Source organism: Equus caballus, chromosome 6, assembly GCF_041296265.1.
Source record: "Equus caballus isolate H_3958 breed thoroughbred chromosome 6, TB-T2T, whole genome shotgun sequence".
In the NCBI taxonomy this organism is placed as follows: domain Eukaryota; kingdom Metazoa; phylum Chordata; class Mammalia; order Perissodactyla; family Equidae; genus Equus; species Equus caballus.
Genome location: NC_091689.1, coordinates 1,145,420 through 1,172,979, shown reverse-complemented (window position 1 = coordinate 1,172,979; position 27,560 = coordinate 1,145,420). Strand labels below are relative to the sequence as shown.

General features: G+C 42.9%; 1 protein-coding gene across 4 annotated transcripts in view; it reads left to right on the top strand.

Moving 5' to 3' along the window:
* Positions 1–13,458: 13,458 nt before the first annotated feature.
* The window catches only part of LANCL1 (LanC like glutathione S-transferase 1), a 44,610-nt gene continuing 30,508 nt past the window's right edge, over positions 13,459–27,560 (top strand). Inside the window, exons 1-3 of one of the 4 annotated variants that reach the window (XM_070270444.1) lie at positions 14,536–14,783; positions 16,195–16,298; positions 16,983–17,100. In XM_070270444.1, the coding sequence (XP_070126545.1) occupies positions 17,040–17,100 (61 nt within the window). In that variant the 5' untranslated portion in view covers positions 14,536–14,783; positions 16,195–16,298; positions 16,983–17,039. Of the gene's footprint in view, positions 13,756–14,535; positions 14,784–16,194; positions 16,299–16,982; positions 17,174–27,560 lie in introns of those variants that run through there. The other 3 variants (XM_001488581.5, XM_023642256.2, XM_070270443.1) reach the window with 3 other exon arrangements.

The following is a 27,560-nucleotide window of genomic DNA, read 5'->3' as shown; positions in this document are numbered from 1 at the left end:
ATCCAAAAGAGAAGGAGTTCTTCATCTCAAATCCATAGAGAGGGCTCTGGGGACAGAACGCAAAGAATCCATGAAGTTAAATTGAAAAAGAATTAAAGTACGTCATTTATTTTCACTAACATCTAACTGAAATTTAGTATTTCATTTAGATATAAATGCAGGTACCAAACCACAGTAGGATCAGCAGTATCAGTAACTTTGTCACAGAGAGAATTTACTGGTATTTTTCCTTCTCGTTGCAGTTCTTACAGGCATCGTGAAACACTGTATATGTCATTACTTTAGATTTATGATGAGCATTAGGCCAACAATTAGATTCTGTTATTTAATGCGTAATAAGAAGCACACATACTACTGTATCACAATTTTTAAGTTATGATGATAATTGTATTTCAACGTGACGTGTTTTCCTTGAATCCTGTGTCATTTATATTGTGAGTTTAAAAACACTGTTCTGAGGAGGAGTGACAGGCTTCACCAGACATCCAAAGCAGTCATGACACAAAAAAGTTTAAGAACCCCTGAAATGGAGAAACTTCTCCTTTCACTGTGTTATTGGTAGTTAGATTTTTGTGTACACTTGCTACATGCCCCTAGCATGTAATCCTAAACGCGTATCAGCAAGGCAGGCAAGAAACCAAACATCCTCTACTGAATTCTTCACTACCAGTGACCCTCTGGGCTTCACGGTGGAGGACAGAAGGCGTATATACTCTATGCTTCATTCCAAATAAAACATTAACAGTTATTTTCTGCAGATGATCAAACTTCAAAGATATGAAACGCGTTCACTTGTATTTTTTAAAAAGAAGAAAATTGTCCACTACTCATTCACCACAGTTATGCTATTTCTGACTTTTGGAGTGACTTTTGGAGAACTATAGCAATTAACTTAACCTTTTGGAACTTCTACTTTTCTATATGTAAAAAGCATAAAGCTGAGGATCACTAAACTATAAGACTCTGTCTAAAGGTTCTCCAGCCATCGAATACTGCTATTGCTTATAACATATTTTGACACTTCCAAATGATGAGTGTTATAAAATCATAAAATGGGATAGCACAGAAGAATTCTCGAGGGATAATGAAGACTGATTCTCGTAGATTGGTATACTGGGTTGGCCTCGTAGCAGTCTACACTGCGAGCTTCAGCCCTGCTACCGGCTTCTTGGTTCCCAGCAACTCCCCATACCACAGCACTAGTTGCTGCCAATGGCTCAGATGCACTCTCACGAGCTTTGTTACTACCATCCTTAACCTCCACCAAAGCCTCTGCTAAGAAGGAAGAATTGAGAGTGGAATAATATGACTATTCCTCAGGTTAATAGGCTTGAAGGAAGGCCTGGTCATCCAGCGGGCATATGGCCCCCCCAGATTTGTGCTCAAGGTGACCTCCTATCTCTTTTCATGGGGCAATTGTTGGAGACTTGATGCCTTAATGGTGGTAGCAAGGTAGTAGCTGCCCACTGTCACAGGACAATCAGAACACCAGAGAGAATTAAACGAATCCACAGATAGCAAATGCACACTTGCACAACTAATGCAATTTAAATAAACCCACATTTAAATCATTCTGCAGGAACTCAACACAGGCAGTAATTACATCAACCAAAGAAATAAAACACTCTCTTCTAACCAATTAAAGTCATTCAAGTCAATTATTCAAACAATTACTGCCAAAACAGAATTCAAACCTTCACGTGAAAAGAATTTGTTTATAAACTGACTAATCACCTCCAGAAATTAGCTCCCTGGAAACACTGTAAAGTGTCCCAGTCCAGAGCACCATGGCCCTCAAGGCAATTTTCCAGCTTTGCCCCCACATTCTGCATCTATAGATGAGGAATCCAGAGACCCCGGAGTTTTGAGGAACTTCTCTGAGACAAGAAACTTGCGAGGCAGAAACAGAACTAGACTCCCAAGCTAGCGCTCTGTAGACGATATTCTTATTTCACACACACAGGAAAAGTATAAACTGAGCTTTTTGAGAATTATATTAACAAACCAACAAGTTCATCATGTACACGTGTATTGTGTGGCTCAAATTTTAGATGATAGTTTGATGGTAGAAAAATTGATTAATCCCACTTTCATTTTCCAAGGAATCCAGCTTTTGTTACTTATAGCCATGGCTCACCATTGAAGGAAGAGAGCCTCTCTTCTCACTTTTGGTATATCCTGTCACCATTAATTAGGCCAATAAATGCCCTTCTTCAATCCACACTACCTTCCACAAGCATCCTGGAATCCTCTCTCTCTACAGACCCAATGCACTTAACTCCACAACTAGAACAGGAGTTCAAGTTGCAGTGGATAAATTTTTTTAGTATTCCTGAAAACTAACAATCTGCAGTCCACTAAGACTTCTCTTAGCTTTGCTAGAAAAATCTCAATAAACATTCTTGGGAAAAATGTTCACCTTTTTTTCTATAGAACATAAAAAATTAACCTTTCTACCATTTTTCTGGGTAGGAAATGCAATTAGAAATTAAAAAGTAAAAGAGATGAGGGAGTGGGAAGTGGGATATAGGCAGAGTGGCAAACACAAGTTTTTAACCCACAATTCTCAAAGGAAAAATGACTTTCCCAAGAGAGAACTTTCAGTTATTGTCCAAAGGATGGGTGGAATTTGTACAGTCACTGATAAAACCATTGGGTTATTTCTGCTCACAATGCGCCCTTAATCTCTGAAGACAATGGTACCTATACACAGAACAATCACTACCACAGCAGGTGCAGCAGGAATGGATGGAGGGAACAGGCAGCATGCTAATAAGGAGACAGTCGGAAACCCACAGTCTGTCAGGCCCTGGAAGGGAAATGTGGTCATGAGCAAATTCAGCCTGCAATCAGAAGCAGAGCTTTGATGCTACGAGTCTGAATGATAATCACGGGCCCAGATACATGTTGTCATCCTTTCTCACTTTTCAAACAGAAAAGATGTTTTTGTTCCAACTATGGCGTTGGAAGCACTATAATAATACCTTATATTGACAACTGGCTCGTGTCTCCGCTAAACCAGAGGAGGTGCCTCTTTTCTCCAACACAAAGGGAAAGTTATACCCATGATCTAACAAACAGTATGACTCAGTCTTCATTTTTTCTTTTTTTTTTTTCCTTTCCTCTCTTTCAACCTTAGGCAATAGCCAATTCGTGCAGCTAAAATAGAATAATGCAAGCAAGCCAAAGAAAAAGGATGTAGAGCAAATCAGATATTTAATAAAGAAAGGAAAAGGCCATTTCAATGCAGATTCAATTAGTTTCAAGTCCAAAGGTTTCCCACAGGTCCCAGAACAGACCTGTGAGTTTTACTGAGTGAGGTTCAGATGGCGTTTTTTAAAAAGAACTAGGACATTTCCCTATGGTCCCTGACACAGGCAGGAAAACTGATTTAGTGTCCTGGTTCCATTCTCAAAATCTGAAACTCCAGTATTGCATTGGTGCCTTCTGGGCATTTTCCTGACATTTCACTGATTCTAAACTATTCTCCATTTGGCTTTTTACAAATTGATATGTATAGCTGGGAGCACAAACACGTGTAAAGCTAAATTTACTGTCCAAACACTGGAATAAGGAAAGACAAACTGGGGGAAAAGAAAACTAAAAAAAGAGAAATCAGACTTAGCTTTAAAAAAAGGGGGGGGGGGTTCCATAATGTACTAAGCAACACCTGAAATAATCTTAAACTTACAGAGAGCACGTCATTCAAAGAACACCTGTGCCAAGAGGTGGCTTGAGGAACCTTAGTGTAATTTCCATTAACCTCCTCATTCTTCATTCCTTACTACGCACAATGGATGCTTTTTCTGTCTTATGTAAGGTTTCACAAATCCAAGTTCCGACAACTCCATTCTGTTCTCCACCCCATGAGACAGATGCCTGGGCCACTCCCATGTATAAATTATGGAGCTGCCACAAAATTCAGATGACTCAGATTGAATCTGTTATATATCAAGGCCCATCTATCACTTGTACCAGCTAGTTGTAAGACACCAGAGTGCAAATCTCCCTACAGAATATCCAAACGGCTACGGTCAGAGGGCAGGAGAGAGATGACAATAGGCTGGCAGGGAAGAAGTTGGGGACAGTGACAGCATTACATCTAGATCTACGTGAAAGACAAGCAGGGAGGCAAGTTGTTCAGTAGATCCTTCTGAGAAACTAAAATAGATTCTTTAAGGAAACAAGAGGGTAGAAGGTTAAGAATATTCTGGAGTTAGACTTTTTTTCCAGAAATTGTAACTAGGGACAAACAAAGATGTGCCTCAATGTTTTCTGCGTGTATAGGGCAGGACTTATTTATAGAGTAAGGCTTTAATGTAGGCAAACACAGCCCTCAGTCCTGTGTGAGGCTTGCTTCCTGTGACTCTGGCACAGGTGGAGTAGATGGAGAAGCTGACCAGAAGCAGACCCATGGGGAGCTCTGGATCTCAGATATCCCCGATTGGAGAAAGTGTTCTGGACACTTGTATGTCCCCAAAATGATCAGTCATTAGATGCTCTTCAAAGACACTGTTAAGAAAATGAAAAGAAAAGTTACAGCCTGGGAAAAAACATTTACAAATCACATATCTGATAAAGGACTTGTGCTCAGAAGATATAAAGAACTGTCAAAGCTACTAAGAAAACAAACACCCTAATAAAAAGAGGGGTAAAGGATTTGAACAGACACATCACCAAAAAAGATAAATAGTTTGCAAATAAGCATATGAAAAGATGCTCAACAGTGTTGGTATCTAAGGAAATTAAAACCACAAGGAGATGCTACTACAAATCCACTAGGATGGTTAAAATCAAATGGACTGAACTTACCAAGTGTTGACAAGGATGTGGGGGAACTGGGACTTTCATACACCAGTGGTGGGAATGTGAAATGGTACAACCATTTTGGTAAACAATTTATTAGTTTCTTAAAGTTAAACATATATTTAATATACTACCCAGTCATTCCACTGGTACTTACCCAAGAGAAAAGAAAGCGTATATCCATATGAAGACTTGTACATATTACAAGCACCTTCATCTGTAATACCCAATAACCGGAAATGACCCAAATGTTCATCAAGAGGTGAATGGAGAAGCAAATTATGTACATTTACAGAACAGAATACAACTGAACAGTAAAAAGAAATAAACTATTGATACAGGCAATATGAATAAATCTGAAAATAACTATGCTGAGTGAAAAAGGCAGAGTACATACTATATTATTCTATTTCTGTAAAATTCTAGAAATGCAGTAATTGTAGTCTGGAATAATCACCCTCTGCTCACCTTTACTTAGTTCATTGCTATACTTCCTTCCAAGCTCAGCTCAGATATCACCTGCCAGGAACCTCCCTCCCCAGGTGCGTTGGGTGCCCTCCTATGAGTTCCCACAGTTTCCTGCACATCCTATAGCAGAACACTTACATATATTGTAATTCTCTGTTTACTTGTTCATCTTCTAACTAGACTGCGAGATACTTTAGATCAGAAACCACACCTTTTATTTTTGTATTCTCAAAACCTGGAACACAACAGGTGCTTCAGAAACATCTACTTGATACACTTATTGGAAGAAAGAGTAAATGAGTGAATGAATGAACAAAAGAACCGAAATATGAATCAGAGACTATAATTTGAAGGTGTTTCAGATGCCCAACCCTTGCATATCCAGGCAGGACCAGACTTGTGTATAAACAAAATACATGGAAACAGATATAATGTGATTTTCGCAGACAAATATAAAAGGTTTGTCTCTCACCATATACACCTACATTATTTGAACTCTACTCTTAAATATTCAGGGCAAGAGAAATACAGGTTTGGAGCAGGAAGGATAAATTAGGAATTTATAATGGAGGCTGAGGGTATGAGGAGGTCTGAGCAGCCAAGGGATGGCACTGGAGCCCTGATGTCAGCAGAAGGCAAGGAGGGGTCAGAATTCCTGAGGCTTGAAGCTGCCTGGGTGGAGGAAGGGGGTGAATGTGAGGTTCAGTATACCAGCTCTAGAAACAGAAAGTCTGGGGTCACCACTTGCTCGATGGTGACCTTGGAAAAGTGACTTAACTTTCTAAGTCCCAATTTTCCTCACCTGTAAAAGCAGGATATTAATAGTAGTGGCTACTCATGAGACTGTCCCATGGATCCAAGGAAATAACTCAAGTAAAGTGCCTGACGCACAGTAAAAGCCCTTAAACAGTAGAGGGCTGTTATTTGGAAGGGGCTTGGCCCTTTTGTGGTCCTGCCGACAGCACCAGATGCTCTGGAAGGTTTATGAGCCTTCAGACACAAAGTGACAGCAAACCTCCAGGTCCCCTCAGCACTACTCTGCCTGGCCCCGGGCTTGATGGTGCGCAGCTTTATTAAAGAGCTCTCAGTCAGGCCCCATGATGAGAAGGTGTAAAGCAGAATTATGCTGCCTGAAGAAAATCAAGTTAAAGTTTTAAAACTTACAAAAGATCTGTCCTAACTAGGTGTTCTCCACCTGGCTCAAAACATGCTTAAACTTCTGGTTGACAGATATTCAGGATAGATCTAAGAAAGAACTCTTGGAAATACGGGGATGTTAAAATCCTAACTGACTGCCAAAAGAAGTTATGAACGCTCCTTCTCTAGAAGGATTTCAGATGTAATAACTACCTATACGTTTAGGTTATACCAGGTTAGAGTCAACAGACACCTCTCTGTTTTCTTTCTTCTTCCCTCGCTCCCTTCCTTCCTTCTTTCCTTTCTCTTTTTCTTTCTAACAGTACCCCAGGAAACACTTTACGGGCCTCAGGGTATCAAATATAAAATGGATGGTGTGACAATTTACAGCATTTCTGTCTCCTTGTTACCATTTAAGCACCATGGTTTTTGTACTCTAGTTCTTCTCTCCCTCTCTCTCTCTTCTCTCTCTCTCTCACTAGCATTTCTCAAACTTTATTCTGCAAGAGAATCATACAGAGAACTTGTTTATTAAAAAAATGCAGATTCAGCCCAACCCTCCTGAATCAAAGCCCCTGGCAGCGACGTCTGAGGATCGGTATTTTGAATAGGCTCCTGAAGTGCACAATGTATGAGAATTACTGCTCTAGAACTTGAAGTTACCCCGCAGAAAGCGTCAGATAACTCCTTGGATTTCAAGTCCTTTCGCTCAGGGGGGCAGGAAATTAGCCTGAGAATTTGTTTCTGTTTTTTCTGTATGTGTTTTATTTATGGATTTATTTTTTTGTTTGTTTAGTCATTTTCTGATGTCACATTGGTTTATAACATATTAAATTTCAGGAGTATATCACCATATTTCAACTTCTATACAGACTGCATCATGTTCACCACCAAAACTCTAATTGCCATCTGTCACTGCAACCCAAGAACTCGATCCTGGCTTTCCCAGCCAGTTCTGAGAGCAGCCCTGGACCAGGCTTTGAGGTTCAGCCCAGGTGTTGTGACAACAACAAGGAACCAGCTCCTTGCCACAGCAACAACAGCGACTCTTCTGGCCCTTTCCTCTGCACCGCAGTCCCTGGCTGACCAGTAACATGGTCAGTTCCAGATGATCCTACGTGGCAGTAAGAGGGTGAACCGGCTGAATTCTTGAAGTTCCCTTCTAGGTCTGTAAGTTGCACTGCTAAATCCACAGCGCCCTGAAGTCACAGCTTCTCCCACCTCTTCTCATAAAGCGTGATCGAGTCCCTTCGTTACTCACCCACACATTTAAACTCTTGCCTCTCATGGCAAATAGAAAGGGACAATTAAGTACAAATAATGTGGCTACCAGGCATCTCGGAAAACTTTGAAGTTTCTCTTTCAATTGATTGAGAATTACCTGCTGGGAGGCAATTCTGATGCTTTAAAGAGGGGCTACCAGAGCCGGAGGGTCTCTCTGCTGGTTACTGTCCCCGCCAGGGAGCAGGGCTGCCAGACATTCCAAAAGAGCAGTCAAAACGGGACAACACTCTACAGGGCTTTGGTGAGACACCCTCTCATTCCCGAGATGAGCTCTGTGTGGCAGAGCGGGGATGAAGGCAAACATAACCCCCCTGAAGAATGATTCACTGATGCGAGACGGCTGCTCCGTAAGGGATCCTGGAAGAGACGCTTTCCATCTCCACCTTCAGTATGTATTTTAAGCATACAGAGAAATGGGGACCTGCATAATTTTAACAACACAATGTAGGTATGTATTTCCAACAAAGGCTCTTTTTCATTTTGCTCATAAAGACACAGACTAACACTGTTGATCAAGATCCCTCTCAAAAGGTAAGTGTAGAGATGAAAAAAATAGTTTCAATGTTTGTACATTTTTTACCAACTTTCTGTACTCACAGTCTGTAATCTCCCAAGGAAACCCCAGCACATCTGTGCATCACATAACAGCAGCTCTCACCCAGCAGGGACGTTTAGAGAAGGGAATCTGTCAGCACGCTAATAACAGTTCTGACAAGAGGGCAAGGAGGTGCCGCCAGCACCACAGGAAGTACTGTCTCTGGGAAGTTAAAAGTGTACCGTAATGTGCATGGTGCACGTCTGTATGTTCTTGTTTCCTCCACTGGCAATAGCTCCTGTCAATCCACGAATTCCGTTCTCTGAATGAAATAGAAATCTGCTTCCGTATTACAGAGTCCCACCTGGACGTTAAACCAGCAGCAGGATGATAGCAAACTCAGGCTTACATGACTCTTGCCTTACACTTCTTTGAGCTGAAAGCAAAGAGTACTCTCCACAAAAGATGTGACATTTAGGAAAAAAGGGAAAAAGCTAAAAGACATTTGCCTGATTTTGTGTGTCTGTGTTTTTGTGTTTTTGTTTTTGAGAGAGGGGAGAATTTTCTAGAAAAAAGAAAGACTATGGAGTCTTATGATCTGTCTTCTACCATACGTCAATGACCCAATCAAAGAAAGTTCAAAGGAATACATAGGAGGAAACAGAGAAGGCATGGCTGCTAGGAGATCAGAGGCAAAGGGAACACCACAGAAACTGAAGAACGTTGCCCCTTTGACAATAGACACGTAGCATCCTTTACCAGAACTTCCCACTGGAGACTACTAACTGCCCACCAAAGTCAGCCCTGCCCTTCCTTCCCTGTAGCTGGGCACACAGCAGCTCAGCAGACTTCATTTCACAGCCTCCTGGGCAGCTGGAGGTGGCCATGTGACCAGAATCTCCCCAGTGCAGTAGTGTGGGGAGTGACAGGTTCCACTCCATGTCTGGAGCTAAAGGCGTCAGAGGTGCCCTCCTCTGTGCCCTCTGACCTTCCCACACAGACACACCTGCAGGGATCTTGCAGATAAGGACAGCACACCAAGAGAGGGAAGAACAACAAGATGGAAGGAATGTGTGATCTTGAATGGTGGCATGGAGCAAAGCTAACCCGAAAGAAGAGAAAAACAAATTTCTATTCATTTCAGGGATTATGTTTTTGAGCCTCTTTGTAACTGTAACTTAGCTTTCACTCTGACTAATACACACTATAACACTTTGAAATTAGGGCCTTAGACTAGAACTAAAGAGCCCTCAAATGATACTTGTTTCATCTGTTTTTTTTTTAAAGATTTTATTTTTCCCCTTTTGCTCCCCAAAGCCCCCCCCCCCCAGTACATAGTTGCATATTATAAGTTGTAGGTCCTTCTAGTTGTGGCATGTGGGACAGCACCTCAACATGGCCTGATGAGCAGTGCCATGTCTGCGCCCAGGATCCGAACCGGCGAAACCCTGGGCCACCAAGCGGAGCGCATGAACTTAACCACTCTGCCATGGGGCCGGCCCCTCATCTGTTTGATATAAACCTTCCCCGACTTCTAGAGGTATTCTGTTTTAAAGGCAATAATAAAATGATTGTTTCCTGAGAGTTCACACAAGACAGGTTCCTAAATTAAGAGAAGGAATATTTTAATATTTTCCCCCCAAAAATTACAAATTTATTAAAAGTGGAATGGTTCTTGAAAAATCATCAACAATCAAACCTGTTTTAACCACAAATGTGTTCAGCCACCGTAACCACAGGAGAAAACGTAGGTACTGTTACGGCCTGCACTGTGTCCCCCCGGTGCTTATGTTGAAGTCCCAGCTCCCAGTACCTCAGCATGTGGCTATATTTGGAGACATAGGTTCTTTAGGAGGTAATTAAGGTGAAATGATGTCATTACAGTTGGCCCTACTCCACTACAACTAGTATCCTTATAAAAAGAGGAGATTAGGACTCAGACACACACAGAGAAAAGGCTATGTGAAGACACAGGGAGAAGATGGCCGTGCACAAGTAAGGAGAGACGCTTCAGCAGAAATCAAGCCTGCCGACATACTCATTTGCGACTTGGAGCCTTCAGAACTGTAAGACAATAAACTTCTGTTGTATAAGCCACTCAGTCTGTGGCACTTTGTTAAGTTAGCCCTAGAAAACTAATGCAGGTACTAAATGTCAAGCACTTTTCTTTAGAGCCAGAACTAAAGAGGAATTCTTTAGGATGGTTCTCTAACAAAAACAAAATAAATCAGTTCTATATGATTTCCAGTCATTCAAATCTTGGGGTTTTTCTAACTAACCAAGAAAGGACTTGTTCCTGCTTTGACTATATTCGAACTTCCAAAACAATTTTATACCCTCCCTCAAATAAGTTTGAACCCAAATCCTTCTGCTGTATTCAAAAATGAACTCCAGATGGATTAAAGACCTAAAAATAAAAAGTAAAAAGCTAATAAAATATTGGACATGGTCTTTGCAGGCTACAACTGGATAAAGACTTTTTGAACAAGATGCTAAATCCTCAAATCACAATGTCAAAATTGGATGGGCTTAACTTCATCATAATGAAAAATTGCGGTTCAACAAAGAACACCTTCGAAAAAGTTAACAGACTAAGGAAGTCACCTGCAACATCTAAAGCGAAAGGAGATTAATATCTAGAGTATCTCCCCCCTCCGCAAAAAAATAAAACAAAACAAAAAACAACTCCTGCAAATCAACAAGAAAATAATGCAACACCCAATAGAAAAATGGGCAAAGGATATGAACAGGTAAACCTCAGGTAAAGACTGGGTGCCCAAGGAGGACATGAAGAAAAGCTCAGCACCATTAGCAACCGAAGACCTGAAAGTCTAAACATCAGTGAGTCTCCATGTTGTCCGTTAGAACTGCAAAAACTACATCACTAGATAATAGCAAGTGTTGGAGAGGACACGGGAGTGACAAAAAATATTAGACACCGTTGCAGGGAATATAAACTAGTTCAGTAGTTCTGGAAAGCAATCTCACACTGCTGGGGAAGTTAAGTATGAGAACATCCTATGCTCCAGAAATCCTCTTCTGGGTATATATTTCAGGAGTACTCACACCCAGATCCATTGAGAATATGTGCCTGGATATTACTGGCTGTGTTATTTGTGATGTGGAAGTTAAAAACAATGCCCATCCTTAGGGGAAAGGATAAGTAAAATGAGATAGAGACATATTACGAAAATATTATACAATTATCTAAAACAATGAACTGTATACAGAGCTACACAGGCAGATCTAAATTACAAGTTGTCGAGTATTTACAGCATTATTAAAAATACATATCTACACAATCTATGACACATTTTCCAAAGGACATATAAATTAGACATATTGCGGTGATTGCCTTCTGGAGGAGAGGAATGTGTGGGAAATGGGGATTAAAAAACAAAAAACAAAACAGAATAGAGTCTTGCATGCATGGATGATACTGTACTAAAAATGGAAGAGTATAATTAGCTCAATTCTGCACCTGAGATTTAAACACACACACACACACACACACATTCTCGCGCGCGCGCTCTCTGTCTCTCTCTTCCCCCCCAAGTTTCTCCTGAATTTCTTTCAGCACTTTATTCTAGCAAACCATATCTGTAGTGGGAACACTGGAATAAAATCATCTAATCTTATTAAACTTTTTTGGTCACACTATCTCAGTCCAACTGTCCAACCATGGACAGTTTTTCTCCCCCACACCCCAACGACATTTGGCATTTGGCAGTGTCTGGAAACATTTTTGGCTGCCATCATTTTGGAGTGGGGTAGTACTGGCATCGAGTAGGCAGGGGCCAGGGATGCTGCTAAACATCCTACAATGAACAGGACAGCCCCTACAACAGAGAAGCCTCCCTCCCAAAATGTCCATAGTGCTGAGATTGAGAGCCCCTACACTATCTCACTACATTATCCATTTACTTCTTCTGTCTCTGAAAGGCTGCTCTTCAAGCTGCCCAAGATGCTCCTTCCTTCTCTCTGCCTACTTCCTTCTCTCCTCCCGTCTTTCTCTGCCATGCTGCTTTCACTTCTGCTCAAACACAATCTACGGTCCTATAACGCCTCGCTCCCTCTAGTAGTCATTTATCTACTTAGATATCACACTGATTTCAATGGCTCATATAAAGACTGTGAATGGATAAACTAATAGTACGCCTTTAATAATTAAAGAAAAATAATTGATAAAATGCCTCTCATTCGTTTTTCTTTCCTCTTATGAGTTGCTCCTCCACATACCTATCTATTAAAATAGGAAGGGTGTCCAATTTAAGATCACTGAGGGCCTCTACGAATTTGGTGAAGCAGCCAAGTGCCCCAGGAGGGCAACAGCCAAAAGAACAAAGAAAAGAGCCAGAGGTGCTCAGAAGTGGAGTGTGGGATGGCAGCCACGGAGGGACAGGCTCGGCCAAGGTCGGGTGGAGTGAGGCCTGAGCTGCAACACCCGGAGCTTTGGGGCGAGGGTCCTTCACCCAAACGAGAGGGAAGGAAAGACAGACGAGAGGGAATGACTCTGACTTTTTAACAGACGCAGAAATTCTCTGAGCAACAGAATGGGGCAAATGTGTACCCGGTGGGGTCTAAGTTTAAATGAAAGGAACAAATTTCAGATAACGGAGACAAACATCCAAACGGAATGTTGTGGATGCCCTGCTCTTTTGAACCTTATTTTTTTAAAGGGCTTGGGTATACAGTATTATAGTCCAACGTAGGCTAAGGAGCAGATTAAAGTTCTTAAGAGCTTTAACTTGCATTTTCATGTGTTCTCCCTGATTTTATCAGTTGCCATTTGTCTTGTCCCTTGGGCACTCATATAACCTCTTGAGTGCCTTTGAGGTTTAAATTATCGTAAGTTATCTCCAAAGGCTACCTTATCTCCCTCTTCTTCTTTGCTGCTTATGGTGGTGTTTTGTTTTCTGTTTATTAAGAAATGAAAAAAAATATTGGAAAGTCTCTGGAGACGCATTATCCTCCCCAATTTTACTCAGTCTTAGCAGTTGGAATATGAGTATGTTCAGATCTCAAGCAGTATTTTTTCTTCTCTAGTTAAGAAATTTCTAATTCTTATGAATCATCTGGACTTGAGTCTGTTTTATTAACCATATTTTTAAAATTTAAAAGAGAAGAAAGGAAATATTGGGCATATTTGCACGTTATTCTAAAATACATCCCCACTCCAGCTACCCGGGAATTAAATTATCCTTCAGAAATCACACTCCTGTCTCTTTAACAAACGGCCAGCGACGAGGGGGCGGGCCTCGGCAGCATCGAAGGTTCTGATTGGTCCTGCCGGCAGGAAGTGGGCGGGGAAGTGTGGCGCGGCCGCTGTCCAGGGCTGCCAGGGAGAGGCCGGCGGTGCCAGGGGCGGCGACGGGTGCGGGCGCGGGCGCGGTGCGGCACAGCTTCCCTCCCGGCGCGTGTAGGCGCCGGCCCGCGAGCTCACCATGGCGGAGAGGGCCTTGCCGAACCCCTACGCCGACTACAACAGGTCGCTGGCCGAGGGCTACTGCGACGCCGCGGGCGCGGTGAGTCGGCCGGGCCGCGGGGGTGTGAAGAGCGCCTGAGGCGCCCGGGGCCCGTCCAGGCTGCAGGAAGGCGGGTGGCCGGTGCGCTGCGAGCTCGCACGCGCCGAGGCCGAGGAGCGCTGCCGCTCGCGGATGTTAACTGTGGGCCCTGTAGTTTCCGTTCCTAACGACCTGACGCCGCGGCCATCGGAGCGCTGAACTGTGCAGCAGGCCGGGCGGCCGGAGGGCGGGCCTTCCAGGCGGCGAGCGCCGGGCGGCGCAGCAGAGGGGCTGGCGGCCTGCGTGTGCGGGGCGCCCACGCGGGGTGTGCCGCGTCCCGCCCCCGGCCCTCCTGCCCCGCGGCTGCCCGCGAGCCCCGCCCCCGCCCGGGGAGGCCCGCGAGACGGCGGGCCTGGGGGGCGTAGCTGTCGAGAGGACGCGCAGGCCTTTTTAAGAACTCTTGGTTGAGAAACCCTAAGTATGAGTGAGGTGGAAGTGAGCTCTTTAGGGGCCCACACGTGTTTTCTTTAATTTTGCCGTTTCGCTTCATGAGAAAGCCTTTCAGGTGGGGCGCAGTGGCTGCGCGATCGATCTCGCGTCTGCCCGGCTCCCTCGGTGCGCCGCGCGTTCTCTCCCTGGAGCGCGCGTCACGGTGGATTAACGTGGGTCGGTGATGCGGGAGGCAGGGCTGAAAGGTGGAGAAGAGTCGTGGCCTAGAAGGCTAGCAAAGCGCAGACAGTGAGTCAGTCTGAGCCTTTGAAGACCGAAATTGAACTGCCCGAACGAAGCTGCTTATGCTTACCTTGAGGTCACATGGCTTCCCGTTGGCCGTTTGGACGTGCGTTCTGCCCAGCTCTGCAGATCCCGAAGCTGAAGAGTTTGTCTTGTCTTGCAGGAGGACAGGCCGCCTCATGCTCACTTGGCAAGGAGAACACTTGAGGATGGATCCTGAGGGCAGAAGCCTTCAATAAAATTTGGCTCACTGTTTAGGCTGTTTGTAAATTAAATGCTTCTTACAAATTTAACTCCCTTTCTAAGGGAGAAAAAAGGTATTCATAAATTTAAACTCTGGCCCAAAAATAATGTAATTTATTGCCTAACACATGGTTTTTGGACAGATTCCGGAAAGAAAGTAGTGCACCAGTTCTAAAATTGTTGAATGTTGAACGCCAAGGATCAGACCCTGGAGAGCTGGCCTCCTTAATTTAATACAGATTTCAATAAGGAACTGGTTTGTTTTCTGGCATCTGTCAGGAAAAGGAGCTTTTAGAGACTCGTCAAATTATTGCTAGAGTTTGAATAATTTTGTAGTCCACCACAAGCAATCAGTATTCTCAGGCAAGTCACCTTTCTTAAATGCAGTTATGTGCCACATAGAAAGTAACCTCTCTTCCTGAGGCTGAGGTGTTCTCGTTATTCCTGGTCTCTTAAAGGAAGGCCAGGCAAGAGGATAGATTATCCATGATCTATGAACAGAGGGTGATATGTCCTCGCGGAGATGCACTTTTCTATCTCATTGAGATTTATAGACCTTTCAAGACTTGTTGAAATCTTAACCTCTTGGCAGAAATTGTTAAATAATGGGAGTGTGTCCGTCATCCAGTGTGTTTCTTCTTCACATTATGAAATAAAGGAGCACAGAGGTGCTTCAGAATAAATAATCCAGAGATGGCTGGGAGTCTGATTTGCCTTGTCAGAAATGATCTTCAGAAGTAAAATTTAATATCTTTTATTATTGTTAATGATTCTGACACTGCCTTCTTTTTTCACTGTTAAGATGCCCTTTATATTTATTTTTTTGCTTGAGGAAGATTCGCCCTGAGCTAACATCTGTGCCAGGCTTCCTCTATTTTGTATATGGCTTGCTGCCTCAGCATGGCCACTGATGAGTGGTGTAGGTCCATGCCTGGGAACCTAACCCAGGCTGCCAAAGCGAGGCACACCCAACTTAATCTCTAGGCCACAGGGCTGGCCCTAAAGATTCCCTCTTAAAAAATGAGGTGGCAGTGCTAACAGGTGGTGGTTAGGTTTGTTTTTACAATCCTCAATGGTGAAATACAATGTTTGTATCCTTGTAGTGATCCCAACATTGTTTTGAAACTTTGCTGCTTTGTCAGATCCAAACCTGGGAATCGCAGGAGATTCCTAAAATTACTGAGGGATGTGTCAAAGTGACCTTTTAAGACACTTCATGATTCAGTGTAGACAGAACTTTCAAAAGGTTTTTTCAGTTGCCTTAGGACAGATAGCGTAATGATTGCGTGGGCCTCACAGTTTGCCTGGCATCTGGGGCCTTCATATGGATGTCACTAACCCACAGCCCAGCCTTAGTGTGCTTGCAGTCCATGTCCGAGTTGTTACTTGTGACTGACCCTTGGACTGCTTAAAATAGTGAAAACATCAATATTTACATCCTTGAGTGGGAAAGACCTGAGACACACCATCTCATTTGATCCTCAGAGAACCTTTTGGAATTGGTGGGGCAGGTGTTATTATCCTGACGTACAGAAGTCACTGAACATGAAGAAGCTACGAGTTGAGCAAGACCGCTGGGCTCTTAGCGGGTGAGGGTGCAGCCAGGCTGGCCGCCTGCAGCGTGTGTGAGGCCGGCTCTGCGGGCGCTGCTGGGCCTGGGCGCTTGATGCCAGGTCCACTCTTTCCGCTCTGCTGGAGGCTCCTGATCTCTGTGCATTTGTTTTGCTTTTCTTATGCTGCTTCTACAGTTTTTAAAAAATGTTTATGCATTTTCGTATAAACGGATTTTTATAAATGTTTATCCTCATTTTTTAAATAACAAAAGCAACTAGAGTGTTTCTTTAGGGAATTAACATTGCTGCTGCTTGAATACTAAAAATTCAATGGCTTGAAAACAGCAAACATCTGATTTGTGCTTAATTCAATAAAATGACTTATTGTAATAAAAAATATTGGTTTTAATAATAGATCATCCGTATTAGTTGGAAATCATTGTAAGCCAGTTTATCATTGGTGGTCTTTAGTATTCAATTAAAAGTTTTATGTAAAACATGTAAGTTACAACAAAAATATTTCCTGCCTTGAGTAGGAAAGCACAGTACTACTTGTAAGTTTTATTAATTTGTTGTTTAAGAATAAAATAATTGTCTACTTCTCCCAGGCAGGAAAATATGGCCTAAGTACTAAGTATCCTCCTATCTTTGACAACCTGTGGTCCAGGAAATTGAGTGGCTCATAATTTTTGACATTTGTTTTCCCCTTAACACCCACAGCTGACTGCTGAGTTCTCACAGCGCTTGAACAATGAGATTCGAGAGCTGCTTCAGCGAATGGAGAGAGGCCTGAAGTCGGCGGATCCTCGGGATGGCACTGCCTACACTGGCTGGACGGGTAGGAGGTGCTCCTGGGGAGCTGGCATGCGCACTGTGGAGGGGCCACAGCAGTTCCTACACTGGCTGGACGGGTAGGAGGTGCTCCTGGGGAGCTGGCATGCGCACTGTGGAGGGGCCACAGCAGTTCCTTCCCAGAGCCAGAGTCTGACAGGCTTCCTGTGGCTGCACCTGAGTGAGTGCTGCCAGGAGAAGCTTCGCTCTTGGCCTCACCTGGCTGTCCTCTGGGTTTTCAGCAGTGCTCTGAGTTTGGGGCGGGGTGAGCACATTCACAGCATTTGTATTTGACACAAATTTGGACGGCTGCTGTACTTGTGGGGAGAAAAAGTGATGTTCAGCATTAGGTAGTTAATTTGGAGATGGAATTTCAATGAGAAGAGTTGGAAAAAGTCCCAAAAGACAGTGCATAAAACAAACGTGAGGAGACTTTATCACAGGAAATAAAACATTTCCAGAAATGTCAGTTTTTAAAGAGTTACCACATAACAGGGATCCATACAGGAGCACAGGGTAAAGTAGATTCCGTGAACCTGTCCTTCCAGATGGTCGTTGCGGTTGGTTTGCATCCACTGTTTGCCTGTCATTGAGAGGCTGGAGAAAAGTTGGGAAGAAATAGTACACTGGTGTCAAAAAGGGTGAGAGAAAGCAAAGCAGGAAAGCTGAAGAACTGCAGTGAGCTTCCCAGTGTAGAGACAGGAAGACAGCTTTATGATGTTGAAGGAGGCACAGTGTAGAGAGACAGGAAGACAGCTTCATGATGTTGAAGGAGGCACAGTGTAGAGAGACAGGAAGACAGCTTCATGATGTTGAAGGAGGCACAGTGTAGAGACTGAGGGGTCCCTGGCTACTCTGAGAAGTGGACAAGAAGGAACAGATTTTCAGCTTAAGGATTTTGATTTTAAGGCAGTCGTGCTTGTCATAAAATGCAGGTTCCTGAGCCTCACAGCAGAGATTCCAATTCTCTGGGTCTTGGGCAGGGCCAAGGGATCTGCCTTTTGCAAGCCTCACCTCAGCAGTCCTGATGCTGATGGTCATCCATGGACTGCACTTTTTGAGTTTTTTATGACAGGAGTTTACTAATAGCAGTCCTCTGTCAGTAGAGGCAGTTGATTCTGTCCGTCCTTCAGAGCATGGGAGGGCACATAAAATCAAGAGTTAAATCATAATCTCTCAGGGACGTTTAAGGTCAATATTTTATGAAATAAGAGAAATGGACTAGGTAATATTAGGCTGTCTCTCTCATAGTTTTATGACTTTTGTGGATTTTAGAAGCTTAACAGAAGAAATGTTAAGAAGAGAATAAAATGAAAGTCCTTCAAGGGGGATGTTATAACAACAGTTGTCGTTTATTATCTTCCCTGCTCCAGGTGGCTCTAATTGATAATTGAGCTCTTTAATGAACATTACTGTTCTTTATTTAAAATTACAAGAATGTGAATAAAAGAACAAGTACAATGCACAGTTATCTTTACCTTTCTCTTGATTTCCATGTTGTAATAAGGCACAGACTTATAGCTCTTTTCCTAATGTATTTGGAGTTTCTGTTGTTTTGTCATTCCTGGCAAAAAAGGAGACTGAGACAGATGGCCAGATTTAATTCCGTAACTGATTAAAAAAAGAATGCTTTAAACCTTTAACTCGACGTCCAGGTGAGCTTATATGATTACATAATATAAGGCACCTTGCTTTAGGTGGGAAGGAGGGGGAATTGATTTCAAGTTTGAATTAATAGTTTGATGATGTTACAAAAAGCCATCAGTCAGGCTCCTCTATTGCCAGGGCTGGTTGAGAAACTAAAATTATACTTTCCTTGGAAATAGAAAACAAATTTCACTCCGAAGTAAAATGCAAGTTTGTCTAAATTTTTTAGCAGTATGGGGTTTCCGGCATCCTCTACTTTGAATTGCCAATGTCCTTCAACTTTTTATCCTTAAGTATCTATGACACTCATTACTGGTTCCTGGAAACAGCTTAAATGGCAAATTGGCATACTAAGCAGTTTAGGATGTCTTCAGTTGCTGGTTCTTTTATGATGTAGCATAAAATCTAGATAAATTTGCTAATGGCTTTCAAGGCAGGGTTCCTAATGTCTTCTAATAAGCACTGTTAAAAAGCCATTATTCCCACATAAAATGGACTGTCTCCTCCAGTGTTTCGATAAGTAAAATGCCTTCCTGTGCCAGTGTTGAGAAAATCTGAAAAGCATAAAACTCTGAGTTGCGTAAGAAACTAATGCTGATTCAACCACAGAAAATCACAATGTTAGTACCTTCTCCCATTGTGTTCTATCTTACCAAGTGTCATCTGTTCACAACTGCAATTTTATTACTAAAAAACACATTCACAAAGGGGCCAGCCCAGTGGCATAGTGGCACACTGCTTTGGCGGCCCAGGGTTTGCAGGTTTGGATCCCAGGCATGGACCTACACACTGCTCATCAAGCCATGGTGTGCCAGTATCCCATGTACAAAATGGAGGAAGACAGGCACAGATGTTGGGTCAGGGCCAGTCTTCCTCACCAAACAAAAAAGAAGAAAAAATGCATTCACAAACATGTTAATACAATAAAAATACTTGGTGTTGTGTTTCAAAGCAATGTTTATATTGTTATGTATAGATTTGTATGTTACTTTGTGTGTATCCCATGTTGTCTTTCAAAAAGTGATAGTTTTTAGAAAACAGGGATTATATTTCTTTAACTTTATTCAGCACAAAATTTAGGGTCATAATTTTTTAAGTATTAATTTATTGTTTGCTCTTGTTGCTAACTTGTCCAAAATTACATTACTTTAGGAGACACTAGTTCATTGTAGAAAATCTTTAGAACTTTGTTTCTTTCTTCAACATTGATATTTATTGAACATTTGTCAGTTTACAGTCAAAGATTTTGCAAGTTATCGTTATATTATTACATAGTTTGTATGAGAAAACTGCATGATTATTACAGTTAGTTAGAACTTTAAATTACTGTCCCATTTTGTTAAGTTTCATTCCCCGGTAGAAGTATGATCTGATAGTCAGTTGTGATTCGTATAGGCTTAGGATTTGGAAAAGGAGTAGGTTCAGCTGCATCTACCCAGAAGAATCAAAATTACGGTGGCTTAAGTGAGAAGTTTATTTTTCTCTCATGTAAAAGACGGCCAGGGGCCAGCATCAAGGGCTGGTATAGTGGCCTCAGGATATCAGTATGACCGAAGCTCTTTTCTGCTCCATCCTCCCTCAGCCACCAGCTTCTACGTCTTGGCCAGATAGCTGCTGAAGATCCAGCCATTGCATCAGCTTTTTAGGCTGCAGGAAGGAAGAAAAAGTAAAGAAAAATGCATTCTTTCCCTTTAAAAAGACTTTCTGAAAGTCCCACTCAGCATTTCAATTCTACTTACTTTGCTTTGGCTGGAACATAGTCACCTGTTAGCAAGGAAGGATGGTAAATGTAGTCTGTTAGCTGGGTTCTATTACTAAAGGAAAGGGGAGAGTGGATTTTGAGATAAGACCAAGCATGAGTCATTTGGCTAACAAGCCCCAGTTTTTTCATCTGTAAAGGGATCTCTAACTTCCATCCACTTTTTTGGGAATTTTTGTCTATAAAATATTTTTAAATTTGCTGAGCAATATTTTTCCTGCTCTGTATTTCTAGTGAAACTCATATTTGGATTTTGATTCAAAACGCCTTTATTCATTTTGAATTTTTTTTCTTCATTTCAATAAGTAATAGTCTCTTTGTACAGCCTGCCATAGAGAGAAAGTAATATAGGAAAGCCAATAATTTTTCTAGAGGTAAGTATAACTTAAATTTAGAAAGAGACTACAGCTGGTTCTAGACTTAAGGCTGTGAAACATGAATGTTCTCTCTGCCTGATTAAGCAGCTCTCTGCGCCCCCTATCCCCTTCCTCAGACTCTTGTTTGCTTACCACAGGATGATAAGAAAGCAGCAAGCTAGGCTGCCCGGCTTCCTGATGCCTCAGTTGTGCTGAGCCTAGACTTGTCTCTGTGGTTCACTTGACGCTGAAAATGAGTTTTAGTGAAGATAGGCAGGGCCCGTTTGTTTTTAATGTTGCATCTGTACTTAAAACTGAAAATCTGGACTCCCATCATTTTTTCCCATTTTTTATCTTTTCAGCAAAAATTGAGACTGATAGTGACAGGGTCCTTCCTAGAATTTCCACTGGAGCACCTCAGTGTTTTATGTGCTTCAGAAAACCCTGTGCAGAATGCCTTGTTGGTAAGGGGGATACACACAGGTTTAAGTAGAAATTTAAAAGAAAGCAACCATTGCTTTAGAAAATACTGTACATTCACTTTATAAACTATTTTACAACTGAAATGTCTTGGCTTTTATTTTAAAATGGAAGTAGAAGATATCATACAGTGATGGGAGTGGTTACCATAGGTTTTTAATAGGATTCAGACATCATTTTTGCTGAAGCCTATGTAGTACGCCTGTGGTTTGTCATAGAGCTGTTGTACAAGCTGTATTCCTGACTTTGAGGTAAAATGCCTTGGCCCTAGGAAAGAAAGGAGCAAAGAGTTTAAAAGTCTCACAGCCATCTCCTATTGGCAAATGAGGCCGATATTGCCATAAGTCACTCTGGTCTGTCTCATGCTTATCCAGGAATGAAGTGTTATGAATAATCAATTTTTCAGGCAGTAATTGAGTGTTAACAAATTATTACTATACATTAATTTTCAAAAACAAGAATTCAATACTTCAGTGATAAAATATACTGAATAAATTTTTCTTTCCCAAGGGAATGAGGATCATCAATATGTAGTTTTGTGATCATTTGACTGTTGAAGGACAGTAGAGATTAAAACATGATTCTTGTCAATAAAATGTTACTTGGATTGACATTTGAATGACAGGAGCCAGAGAGTGTGTTTGTGTATACGAGTAACTGATGTTCTATGCCAGGCATCACTCTAAGTGCTTTGCATTAATTAACTGATCTGAATCTCAGAACAGCTCCATGACATGGATACTATTCATACCCCCATTTCACAGTTGGGAAAACTGAGGCAAAGTGAGGCTGAGTCCCTGTTCAAGGTTACGGAGCCAGTAAGTGACAAAGTTAGGATTCAACCCAGCAAGCCTGGCTTCAGAGCCCTGCTCTTTACCCCGTGAGGGAGTGTGTGTGCGCATGCATGTGTGCGCGTTTAGGCTCCGCTTCTCCCTTTGGGTTTACTCCATACACTTTATAAGTGAAGATCTACACATAAGCTATAAGATGGAGTAATTTGGGCAATGACAACATGATGATACTCGGACTGTACAAAGTTTTTAGAAACAGTTAATGACTAGTCAGTTTTAAGTGTTTAAAAAAAATCAGAATAAGCCTGATGAAACATGAAAGGAATTTGGAAAGAAGGAGGGAAACAGGGCTTGTTAGCCAGGCAGGAGTACTTACTGTTTAAAAGTCTGTGGGAAAAAGTTATTTGGGATTGGACATAAAGTAAACCCTGGAAGATTTATGGGCGTTTGCAGCTAGAAAAATGAAACGTCCAGCATTGTTCTATAGAAAGTATTTTCCCCTTCCTAATCCTGAATTAATAGATTCATTGTGGTTCCAGGATCGAGTATTGACTGGGCCAAATCAGAAGCTGTTCCTCATAATTGCTTGTATTTGAAAAGGCTTATTGAGGATCTTCTCATGTGAAATATCACCCATAGTCTGAAGTCAAACCATAGCTCTTGGAGCTGTTAATAAGCGGTATTCTAAGTGAACTGCCTCAGTTCGTTTCACCAAAATCCTTCCTTACAAAATTTAGTACATTGAAGTGTAATGCATCATGATGTTGATGTATCTCATGTGCCAGGAATAAGCATTGGGTTGCTCATTCTCAGCCTTACTCCTGTCCTGGTAGATTTACGAGAGTCCTTTACAGTGTGTCCTCGCAGCGTGGGAAGCATTTGGTTCTTTAGGTGCCCCATCAGGAAGTGTTCTGTGTATCTGCACATAGCAGCCGACGGTGCAGAAAAATAGCAGGCATGGAGGCCCCTTAGGACCAGACCTGATGGCCAGCACTAATTGGTCCTAGGTGGTATCCAGGGATCTCTGGGGACTCACGAGAGCATAACGCCACCTGCCACTGGGCTGCACTGGGTTTTGTCCCAGGGAGATCGTGGGTTCTAGCGGGGAGAGGGTTTTAAAGTGCCTTACAAAATGGGAAGCATGACACACTGGTGAGGAATTGTTATTATAAAGGATTCAATGAGCAGATGAGATAGTCTTACTTTAGAAATGAGCGTTTAATACAAAGGATTGCTTCCCATGCAGATAACAGTAGAAAAGTCACGTAAACCCTGTGGTGGCCGACCTCGCAAGTCCTTGTGAGAAAGCGAGGGAAGGCAGGCTGGCCCTCATTTATTTTGTTTTCCCCACTCCTAACTGTGATGATTCCTAAGGGAAGTGATGTTCAGCTCACACTTGGAAAAAATACTCACAAGACTGGGGGCTTTAGTTCTCAAAGACGCAACCCAGTCTTCTCTAACCGACCTACAAAGTTAATGAGGCTCAGATCAGCATATATTTCCTCTTTTCAAGTATTAGATAACATTTCAAATAAGAGGATATGCAGCATAATCCCTGGAGTAATATTAACTTGCACTCTAAATGCAAGTCATGAAAGTGTTTCAAGATGCCTTTCCTCTCATCTGCCAAATGTATAGCCTTTGAGCTTTAGCCTGTGGGTCTTAGTTTCTGCTGATACCAGACTTATTTGAAAGGAACCATTCTGGCCAGGTGTCTTTTCTTTGCAATTTGATCTTATTAAGTCACTCTTCATTAGAGCCAGCATTTCAATGTCTAGTGTGAGCTCTGACCAAGTGTCCTTCACCTTCAGGAGAAGCACCTGTGCCTGCCAGCCCACGCTGGTGGGACAAGCACAGGGAATCAAGGACGTGGATCTACACTGGGTTTATTAACGCCCATCACAGTGAGCACTAGGTGCATGAAGGCACCAGGGGTGCCGCCTGCTTCCTTTCTGCCTGCACTTTATGTGGTGTTGATGTCATTGTACTGTAGCTTATTTTAAGTTGCTATGACACAGGCTTGAAACAACAGCAGGGTTTAGATGCCACCAGTGTGCTTGAGTGAGGCACAGAGAGCAGGATCAGAGTAGGTAGATGAGAAGAACTGGCAGGAGGGCAAGAAAGAAGCCATATCTAAGCAATTTGATTTTTACAGACAGCTGGGGCCGTGTCTTGTCGTTTTTCATTCCGATTAACTTCAGCACTTAACACAGTTGGTGCTAAATAAATATGTGTTGAATGAATGAATGAACAAACTGAGAGTGTCCTGCTTACTACTCTAGCTACCACCTGTGCAAACTAAAAACAGTAACTTAAACACAGCTAGGTGGAATGGGGAAAGAGTGGGAATTCAACTCGTTTCGTGTCTGTTAGAATGTGAAGGGATCAATCAATAACATCTCTTCCCCTGCCTCCTGTGATGCAATTGAGAAGTGAACTCAGAAATTAGATAGGGCTCCGAGTATCCACTTTATAATTGGTGAAGCTGGATAAAGAGCAGACTGTTTAGACCTTCTTGCCCCCTGCCTTGAACTTACCTCCCCAGACTCAGTCAGAGCATCGTGACAGCCCACGGTGTGGGTACCGCAAGAAACAGGAGATGGAAGGGAGAGCCTGAGGATAGGGAGACTCCCAGGAAGTTCAGGGGAGACGCCACATGGCTGCCATGGAGGGAACCGTTTTCCAGCCTCTCTAGTCAGAGGAACCAGTGCCGGCAAGAGGCAGGGAGCAGGAAGGGACTATGGTTCCCTCTGTGTTATCTGTCCCTTTAGGCCGGGCATTAGAGATGAGATGAAGCCACTCATTCAGTACTCATTGAGGTTCCATTGGGCATTCAGGGTTGGATATTTATTGAGTAGTTACTGTGGGCTGAGGACTGTTGTAATGATTACCACGATTCACAGTAACTATGGAGTAGCTATTGTTATTTCCATTTACATATAAAGATGCTCGGGCACAGAGAGGTTTAGTAAATGGGTTAAGATCATGCAGCTAGTATGTGACAGAGCCAAGGCTTCAATCCCAGACAGCGATTCTTGAGCCCGTGCGCTCAATCACTCTGTGCTGAAGGATTTATCATCTGCGATGGTGGTCTGATAAAGGACTAGGAGCGCGTCCCAAGTGGACAGTTACGAAGCAGTACACGCAGAGCACTGAGGGAAGGAGGGGGAAAGTATGATGTCTCCTTTCTGTTTTTAATCTCGTTTCCTATTGGATAGTCAACTCTGGAAATAGATAAAGGAGGAAAGAAGACACATCTTCAGAGTGCTCATTTGCCTCTTTAGTTTCTTTTCCACTCCTTCGTTTGGGGCAACATTATTAAGTTAAGGGTGTGGCGTCACAGCTAGTTTCCTCCCTGGAGTACCGGTATTAACAGTCCTGGAGGATTTGGAGAGCCAGCAGCTCACACTGCTCGGCTTTAATCAGACGACCTGGTGAGTGGACTAGTCAGTGCGGTGTCACACAGGGGCTTTGTGGAGAGCACTGCGCACAGTACCAGCGGCCACTGGGAATGGGCGTCCTGCCCTAGACAAGTGTGGTTTTGTTGAAGAAATGGAAATGCACATGCTCACTGACTCACAAAATTGAGACACAGTTACAAAACAGCGCATTAGAAAATACCAGGTGATCAAACTGCATGGGGCCAATGAGAGAAAACTTTTACTTCTTATGTTTTCATAAATCTGAAAGGAAAAAACATAGTAATTGATGAGCTTTTAAAGTTTCAAGTAGGGAACAGTTTTTTGAAACAGATCGGAACAACTCATCACCCCTTGTTTAGGGAGTTCCTGTCTCCATATCACTCAGACTGTCGAGACCTGTTCTGGGTGTTGGCTGAGCGTCTCCAGTGGCTCCGGAGAGTTACCATCTGAGCATGACCTTTCCCACCACTGCACATGCAGGGAGTCTTTAAAAGCCCCTGGTCTACAAGGAAATGGGTTGCAGAGCTGAAGGTCCATGGCAGGGTTTTACAACAAATAGTGAGAAGTGATCTCCAAATGCAGAATTACGGAGAAGTGTTTGGGGAGGCTCATACATCTGGGGAGATTTTTATCATCTCCGTGTATGTCTAAGACACAGCAAGGTCTTGATTGGTCAAGATGAAGAGAACTAACGATCTCTCAGAAATTCAAAGGCTTGGTATTAATTACTTCTCAACAGCTGAGTATATTTATAGTACTACTGGGGATAAGTAGCTGAGTAAGGAAATTGCAGAGTTTGAGGTGTCCCTAAGCAGTTTACCCTCCCTTCTCAGAGTAGGAGCTACAGAAGGAAGCAGAATAGAAAAATCTAGTTCAGAGTTTCTGTACCGAAAGCCAGATGGATTCCTGTTACAGTAGAATTTATTTGGTCCTCACAGTATATATTTTTTTCTTCCAAGTAGATTAGTTGTCAACATTTCAAAATAAGAGCTCTGTAGGATGAATTCTGAGGCAGCAGCAGAATCCCTGAGCTGCTTACACAGAACGGCATCTGCCCCTGGTGCTCAGAGCAGTGCTGGCTTGGCACCTTCTGCAGTGGTGGAAGAGCTCCTTTGCTGTCCACCAGTAGCCGCCAGCCACATGTGGCTCTTGAACATGTGAAATGTGGCTAGCGTGACTGAGAAACCAAATTTTAAGTTTTGTTTACTTTTAATTAACTTAAGTTTCTGCAGATACCTAAGTTTAGAGGCTGTCACGTTGGCCACTGCAGTTCTGAGCAGCCAGAAAGGCTCTAGGAGTTACAAGATCAAAGTGATCGGTGTCTGAGTTTCTTCTGGCCGCTCAGACCACAGTGGAGGTGATAAGTGGGTTCTTGATTTTTTTTGAAATCAAGAGCAACTCCCCCTGCATTGGATTGATGAGTCTTCTGGTCCAGCTGCTCCTGAAGTACATTGGGGGATCATTAACTACTTGGGTTAACGTTCCTCGCACATTTGGAGCACGTTGGTCTAGCCTCTCTTCCCTGAACTCTTGACCCGTAGATCCAGCTGCCTCCTTGACCTCTCCACTTGGGTGTCTAATGTACGTCTCAGGCCTGACCTGGCCAAGCTTTGGCTCCCCTCCACCTCCTCTCTGCTGCCAGGCCCCACGTTAGGTGCTTCTAGTGCACACCCATATCTGGCGTTCCCTCTGCTTCTGGGCTCCTGGGAGGATTAGGCCTCAACCATGTTGTAGTTAGGTGCAGCTACCTGTTCTGGTCCAGGGGCTGCAGGTGGAGGTGGCAGGTGTCACTCCCAAGCCAAAGCATGTAGTTGCTTCTCTGATGCCCTCTATCATACTTCATGTGGTATATGTGTCTGGGAGCCGTTTCCCTCATACAGTCCTGCACATTCAGGCCCATCTAGGAGGACCTGGACTAACACAAATGGCCAAATTTATCTTTGAAAAATGCTTTTTTCGAATACTACTCCTCTAAACCAACAATAGATTAGCATCAAATCTGAATTTCTGTG